The sequence below is a fragment of the Populus euphratica genome, unplaced genomic scaffold (assembly GCF_000495115.2).
Source record: "Populus euphratica unplaced genomic scaffold, PopEup_1.0 scaffold168.1, whole genome shotgun sequence".
NCBI classification, from domain to species: Eukaryota; Viridiplantae; Streptophyta; class Magnoliopsida; order Malpighiales; family Salicaceae; genus Populus; species Populus euphratica.
The window spans coordinates 304,100-312,502 of record NW_011500000.1 but is presented as its reverse complement, the minus strand read 5'-3'; the positions used below and the strand labels follow the sequence as shown (position 1 = coordinate 312,502).

The 8,403-nt window shown below is 31.6% G+C and overlaps 1 protein-coding gene across 1 annotated transcript; it reads left to right on the top strand.

Moving 5' to 3' along the window:
• The first annotated feature begins 1,431 nt into the window (after nucleotides 1-1,431).
• On the top strand, nucleotides 1,432-7,136 carry COP9 (COP9 signalosome, subunit CSN8). Its single transcript, XM_011047834.1, has 5 exons — nucleotides 1,432-1,626; nucleotides 1,701-1,786; nucleotides 1,869-2,050; nucleotides 3,496-3,603; nucleotides 6,861-7,136. The coding sequence occupies exons 1-5, from the start codon at nucleotides 1,543-1,545 to the stop codon at nucleotides 6,998-7,000; spliced, it is 600 nt and encodes a 199-aa protein (XP_011046136.1). The 5' UTR covers nucleotides 1,432-1,542; the 3' UTR covers nucleotides 7,001-7,136.
• Nucleotides 7,137-8,403: the final 1,267 nt, after the last annotated feature.

Sequence of the window (8,403 nt, the reverse complement as noted above, 5' to 3'; positions counted from 1 at the left end):
ATTTCACAAAGCCTAATTTCTAATCAAACTAATATTAAATGATAAAATAAAAAATAATCAATTTAAAAAGATAAAAAAAAATGATTCAAGTTCAGCCAAGTAATCTATTAAATCTACGACTTAAGTTATGAGATAAAGATAAATTCATAAAAATCCATTCGAAAAAACATATGGAAACCCCACTTTTAACAAATTTAATGTTAAAGGTTGAATCAATAAAAAAAATTAATTCCATGAGACTGCTATATAAACCTATAAAAAAAAACTATAAAGCACAATTCTGAAAACAATTTAATATTGAAAAATAAAATTAAAAATTGAAAACAATTTAATATTGAAGAATAAAATTAAAAAAAAATAAATTAAAAAAATATTGGGTTATTGAATGGTTAATTGGGTTATTGAATGGTTAAATTAAAAAAAAACCAAAAAAAAAAAGCAAAACGAAAAATTATTCTAATAAATGATATTTTATCGACTTATATCATGATATCAATATAAATTTATAAAAATATATATATATGAAACCTCACTTTCAACAAATTTAATGTTGAAATTGAGGGAAAAAATAATTTTATGAGATTGGTTTATAAACTAATAGAAAGGGAATTAAAAAAAACTAGGAAACATAATTTCTAAAATAATATAATATTAAAAAATATAATTAAAAATATAATTAAATAAAAAAATTAAATTATTAAACATTAAATTGAAAATAGCTTAAAAATAATATTTTAATGAATAATGTTTTATCTTGTTCTGGGATAAATTCATAAAAAAATAAATTAAAAAAAATATAAACCTATACTTTCAACATTTTAATGTTAAATATTAAAATGAAAACATATAAAAATTTTATATAATCTAATATAAAAAAATTAAAAAAGATAAAAGATAAAAATAATTTAAAATTAAATGATAAAATTAAAAATTTTTATTCAAGAAACTAGAACTTAATGTACCGACACTAGGACAATGTCTATTTTAATTGAACTGTATAAATATGATTTTCATTTCTATTTATAAACTTATATTGTTAAAGGGTTAAATTAAAAAAATATATTATTATATTATTAAAGGGTTAAATTAAAAAAATATATTATTATAATAAATAGTATTTTTTAAATTTAATTATGAAATCAAAATAAATTCATAAAAATAAATAATAAAAAAATAAAAATATTATTTTTATGTTAAAAATTTAAATTAAGAAAAAAATAATTTCATGAGATTGATATATGATTTAATTGAAAAAAATTGAATAAAAACTATAAAATATAATTTTTAAAAATAATTATGTGACAAGATAAAATTAAAAAAATTTAAATAAAAAATTAAGTTTAAATTAAATAAAAAACAATATTAAAATTAATAATGTTTTATGGGGAATGATCATTAATTTATGTTTAATAATTTAATTTAATTTTAGGGTTTTAGCCACCCCACGAGAGGTCCTCTCTCTGCGCTCAAATAATATTAGTGAAGAGTGGGAAAGAAAATAATCCGTAGTGGTAGTTGTAGGTGTCGGAAGAAGCTGCAGCAATGGATTTCAGTCCGCTCACGGACGCCTTAGCTTCCAAATCGTACGGAAAGATCGCTGATATCTGTGATGAACTCATGCTCAAGGTTTTCGTTTTTAATTTTTGTTTTTGCTTTTCTTATTTTGTAAATTAAAATAAACTCTTAATTAAATTGATCAGGGTGCAGCAGAGATGGAGGGGGTTCCGTTTGAGGAGGAGTGGCCTTTTGCTATTCATCTTCTTGCCCATATTTATGTCAATGATACGTATGATTTTCTTTCCTTTTCTTTTTAGTTTGGATATGAAATTTATGGTTTAATTATTAATTAATTTGATTTAAAAAAACAGTAACAGCGCAAGATTTCTGTGGAAATCCATACCTGCTGCGGTGAAAGAGAGGCAACCAGAAGTTGTTGCAGTTTGGGGAATTGGTCAGAGGTTATGGACGCGTGACTATGCAGCCGTGCATGAGGCCATTCGTGCTTTTGATTGGTCTCAACAAATTCAACCTCTTGTTGATGCGTTCTCAGGCAAGTTTTTTTTTCCGTAGTTGAATTATATTTTTATGAATGCTAATTTGAACTAACTAACTAACTAACATTAGTTTAGTTATGAGGCGGGATCACCTCTCTATCAGGATGAAAGGTTTAGCTTTCGGTTCTTTATATTGTTTGTTTACTTAGCCAAATTGCTATCAGAGTTCTAGGCCGCCCGGTATTGGAAAGGGATAGATTCTTTTTAGTTTGTAAGATTGCTGTGCAATTCCGTGAAAATAGATAGCAAGTGCTGTGTTGACTCAATAATTATCTTCTGTTATAAGAGTTTGGTTGTTGATTTTGTTTCTTGCCGTTCCTTGAGAATTATGAACCTCTGGGAGAAATGATGAGAATAAGTGTGGTCAATACTGGCCTTGCGAGTTTCATTTAATTGATCATGGATTTGTCATCAAGAAACACCATGAGAAAAGGAAAAAAAAAAAAAACCTTGTATTGGAGAAGCAAATGTGTTTGTTCAGAGCCCACAATTGCATGTTTTAATGTTCTTTCAGTTCTTACATTTATTTGGTGTGCATTGATGAACTTTGATTGGCATGATCAAAAGTTTAAACATTGTTGGATCAGCATGTTAGCTGTGGACAGGTTTCCTAACTGGAAAGGTGTGGCTAAGGATGATCTTATCATTTCAAACTAATAATGTTATGAGATACAATAATGAAACTTTAGTATCATGTCTCGATAAAGCATCTGCTGATGTGGTGTTCAATTCATGTCCTTGTCCGGCACAATGATGGCAAGTTGTTGCACAAGGATTACAACTTGTAAATTTAACTGGTCAGGATTAAAAAAAAAAAAATTAGTATAATGATTTGTCTTTGATGGAAAACGTTGAAAAAACAGATGTAGTTAGTAACATGTTCCACGAGTTGCATTTATTAGCATTAGATGCTGTACAGCAAACAATTCCATCACATATGATGACATTGTTGAACTTTCATTTTTCAGCGTATTTTATCTAGGAAGACACCCAAAAAAAGGTTTCCTATCGTTTAGGTGAAAAAAGAAAAGGATGCTCTTTGTTTTTCATTTTTTCTTAAATGGTTAGAAACATGGTATGCTTGTGTTCACGGGTAGTCTATGATGTTAGTAAATTTAATTGAAATATTTGTATGCACTTGCAAATGCAAAAATAAGGAACTGTAAAAGTAGTAATTACTCATACTTGTGATGCGATTTAAAAAGATAGATGCTTTGAAGCAATTGTTTCTGCAATCAAACTCCCCTTTTTAATGGAAATAACATGGCCAAACTATGGAACTGCTACAATCTAGACTTCAAAATATATTCATCTTCTTTAATTCATTGTAAAAAACTGTCCTTGGATGTACTGGATTTGTTTTGTTTGGAAGTTATCAACCAGTTTATTTGCTATTGTTTTTTATGTTTTATCATAACATGGTAAACAACTTTTGTTTCAGAGGTTTACACCAAGAGGATGTTTCAGCTTTTGCTTTCTGCTTATTCAACTATAAGCATCCAAGATACAGCTCTTTTTCTAGGAATGAATGAAGATGATGCCACAAGTTGTAAGATTTTGATACTCAATCCTCACTCTCAATCTTGATGTTTAGTGACTCGGGGGATTTAGTTTAGACATTCTTATTACAATTAATGAACACCAAATCTAAAAGCATTTGTTAGTCTTGGTCCAAATAAAAGTTGACAAGCATGAAACAGTGTTTGACTAGAAATGACTAGGTGAATTTTGAAGGATGACCAACTATCTTTAAAGCAAGTACCCCATGGGAGGTTAGTTAACATTTCAAAAAAACAAAAAAAAAAGATGAACTTATCCAAATCTTTGATTGGGAGACAATGGCTTTATGGTTTTTAGATTGGCATTTAATGATAGAACCTTGGGCCTCTTATAGTGTCAGGAAGGGTGAGTACAACAGTAGAGTGGTTTTATTTCTAAATGGGAAGAACTGAAAACTACATACTAACTTTCTAACTGTGACCTTAATTGGAAGGTGCGGATATATTCATAATTTATTGGTGGGACAGTAGTCTCGTGTTACAAATCACCCACATGTATGGTTGAAGACAACAAAGGATAGCCTAACCCATCACTCTTTGGTTGAAAAATTGAGCACATCCTAGTCCATTTTATTGTATTTTTATTTAGGTTTTTGTTATTTGGCTTAATTTTATGTTATGTTGAACTTCATTGAATTTTAGTTGGCCTTTAGCCTAATTGTTGGCTGTGATTGAGGTTTGATTGAGACTATTTGTAACTTTTCTACATGTTAGATAACTTTGATGAATTAAGAAAACCTTGCAGCCTCCTCCCCTCTCCTCTCTTCCCTTTCTTTTCTTTTGCTCATTTTCTTCTTCTCCTCTTCAATTTAATGTTGTCCCACACTCTAACATTAAATATTCATAGAACCAAACGCTGCCCAAAACTAAACCAACAATACCTCTCCAACACCCACATCAACATCAACATCAACATCAACATTGAACCTTCAACAAACCCAACACCAGCCACCACCCTGCTGCCCAACAATACAATTGCCCCCACACCAATCAATCCACCAAATCAGCAAACCTCCAGTACATCCAACTTCTTTTCACGCCATCATCGAAAACCCAACCTACTTTAAATCTATATCAAACTGCCATTACAATTGCAATACCAGAGAAATAAAATTCAACGAATCAAAGGGTTGAGTGATTTACCGACCAGGATGCTTAATAGTAGTGATAGATCAGTTGAATCATGCAAGTTGTTAATGTAGTGGCGTTGTCATGGTGGTGTTTTGGCTATGATGATGTGATTTTTTTTTTACCGTGACCTTTTTCTTTTATTGGCACTAATGCCACTTCTTTGGATTTTTTTTTAATTAAAATACCACTGGCTGATTCTGTTAGACTTTAGCTTTTCAAAATATTTTAGTAAAAAAAATGTTAAGAATATAGGTATGCTTAGCTTTACAAGAGAGATACATTTGTGGGTTTGAATTAAGAATACGTGGTTGACTTTAATGGACTTTGTTTTGCATATGAAATCACATGGAAGAGAGGATGAAAGTATGGATTTCTATGTTTTTAGGGGCTGCTACTCGATTTTTGGCTTTTAAAAGAATTTTTATTTATTTAGTTGATGTGCTGTTATGGTAATTTGGTATAGGTTTCAAATGAGTTATGTTATTGATGGTGGTGTGAAGTGAAGTTGATGGCAACAGATGTTTGGTGGGTGTGAGGGTGGTTTTATTGTTTGGCAGAGAGGTGGTGGCTGATTTTGGGTTTGTTGATGGTGTGTGTTGGAGTAGTCTTGGTTCAATGAATATTTAATGTTGGAGAGGCGGTTGGACAATTTGGTAGAGATCGAGAGAGGATGTTTAGAATTGTTTCATTGTTAGAACAACTAAAAATCTACTATGATACCATAGTTGATGCAGGATAACATTGAATTGAAAAATAGGAGCAGAAGAAGAGAAGGGAAAGGGAGGAGAAATCTGCAAGTTTTTTTTTTTAATTTATCAAAGATGTCTAACATGTAGAAAAAAAGTTACATATAAAAAGTCTCGGTAAAATCACAATCAACAATTGGGCTAAAGATCCAACAAAATAAGATGAAGTTCAACATAGAATAAAACTAAGCCCAATGATAAAAACGAAATAAAAGTGCAATAAAATGAATCTAAGATGTGCTTAATTCTCTCAACAGTAACGGGTTGAGTTATCTTCTGTTGTCACCAACCATACACTTGTGTGATTTGTGGCATGGTTCTGTGTTGGTGATGATGATTGGAAAGCATGAATCAGTCTCTGACTAGAAACACCAGGGGAATATTGAAGGATGACCCAACCATCTTTAAAGCAAGCACCCAACCAAGAAAGCTTTTCCACGGGAGGTTTAGTTAACGTTTGAAAAAAAGGGGACGAACTCCTCCAGATCTGTGATTGGGAGCCTAATGCTTTATGGTTTTCAGATTAGCACTTAATGAAAGAACTCTGGGTCTCTTGTAAGGGAAAAAAGGGCGAGTACAGCAGAAAAGGATGAACTCTGGGTTTAGTTACTGATTAAAAAAAGGGGATGAACTTTGCCAGATCTGTGATTGGGAGCCAACAGCTTTATGGTTTTCAGATTAGCACTTGATTACAGAACTCTGGGTCTCTTGTAATGTCAAAAAGCGTGAGTACAGCAGAAAAGCGGTTTTATTTCGGAATGGAGAGAACTGAAAACACTATGCTAACTGTCTAACTGGGAATTTCATTGGAAGGTGTGGGTATGTTCATGATTCATGGTATCTTGATAGTGAGATTGATTTTAAAGTCTCATAGTGTGCTGATGGTTATGGTTGATGCTCCAATGGCCCTTCCCTATATATGGCGATGGTTTAAGTTTGTGGAAACAACATTTCAAGCAAAACATCTGTCCTGAGTAGTTTAGGAGTTAGTTGATTCTCATGTAGTTCCAACAGGAATAGAATTTGATTACTCTAACATGCTAAGAGCTTAGGATATGACATAAAAGGTTAGACCTTTTGTCATTTACCATTGGCTTTTTAGCATAATAAACTTGGACACAGTCCAGACTCTATGTATGTATGCGTGGAGCTAGCTATCTATCTATCTATCGATAACTAGACTGGAAAGCCAAGTTGGCCTTTCTCCAAAACTCCTGGTATGGATTCTGATAAGAAAATCAAAACTCTAAACCCGACTCTAAAAACGTTGCTGGCTGTGCATACATGCACACTATATGTTAGATTGTTGTATGTATCTAATGCTTGCATACATGCTGTGCTGCTAATGAGATTCTTGTTATCATATGCAGATGTCTTGCAGCAAGGTTGGGTTGTGGATCCTGATTCTCGAATGCTAATTGTGAAAAAGCAGCCTGTTAAAACAGAGCAGAAACTGGATTCCAGTAAACTACAGCGCTTGACAGAGTATGTGTTTCACTTGGAGCATTAATAGAACTCAAAACGTTATCAAACTTCTACTGAAGGTCTTCTTATCAGATCTCTAGTTGTAATGAGAAAAATATTTTGAAGATATTGGGTCCTTGAATGTGCATCAAGGAAGCTAAGCGAATTGGTTTTTCTTTTAATCTGGGGTTCCTTTTAAGATATGTTTCTTGGAATTGCTGTAAACACCCTTTGATAGGTGAAACGGCATTAATTTAACTTGAGTGAAAAATTAGGAGGTGAGGAGGTGAATCAGATGGCTGAATTTGCTAATTGTTTGGCAAAACATCTATCCCTTGCAGACTACAAACGCATCAAAATCCACATACACCAAAATCCATCTTTCCTTTAAACCCAGATCAAAAAAAGACTTCCTTTCCTTCAAAACTCTCCTTGAAAACCCCCAGTTCCTTCATAGAACAAACAACCCACCATTGGATTCATTTAGTGTTTTTCTAGCAAACTTGATCATGTCGCCACTCTCCTCCACTTCATCCTCTCCATTCAGGTGGTGGAGTCATAAAGTGGTCGGGTTGATATGGGTTTTGGGTTGGTGGAATTGGTGGAATTGTTCCTCAAAGAGTTTGTGCTAGATGAGTGTCTGGTGGTTGGTAAATTGTTGTGACTGTGGATGACAGTGGTGAGAATTGCTTGATTGGTTTTTCCTTTCTTTAAAAAGAAAAAAAATGATACTTGTGGAAACTCATGAATCCTGGTTTGGATCTATAAATTCAATTCTGGTTTCACCAATTGTGGTTTTCTTGTCAGTTTGGTGGTTTTGATTTCAGTATCTGCATGCTTTTGTGAGCACTACTGGTAGGAATTTATTAAAAATATATTGAGAGCTATGTTTCAAGCAACAGCTAGTAGTTCATGTGTTGAGTCAGGTTCAATATCTGGTATAGCAGCTCTCTTGCTGAAAAATATGAACACATGTTGCGACACAACACCAGAGCCACATAGGAGATTAAGGGGGCAATTGCTCCCTTAATTTTTTTTATTGTTTTAAATTGTTTTTAAATAATAGATGTTGATTTGATTGTTTTGAATTAATTAAAGGTTATATTATTTTTATTTGAATTGGTTATGATATGGAATTAAAAAATTTCATGTGATGAACAAGCAAATATTTTCATTGTTGTTAGTGAATAAAGATTGAAAATGATTTATCATGATAAATTTAAATTATTAATTCTGATCTTAATATTATGTATAGCATGCTGCATGGTAATAGAGTGTGAAATGAGTTTTGAGTTTTGATGGATTAATATGAATTTTATTATAAATTTTATATGAATAATTTATAATTATTATGTAATTGAACTGTATTTTGTTATTATGAAAACTTAAAGAAATAATTATAATATAATTTTTTTTATTTGAAAGTATTTTTAAATTAATTTTCAATAT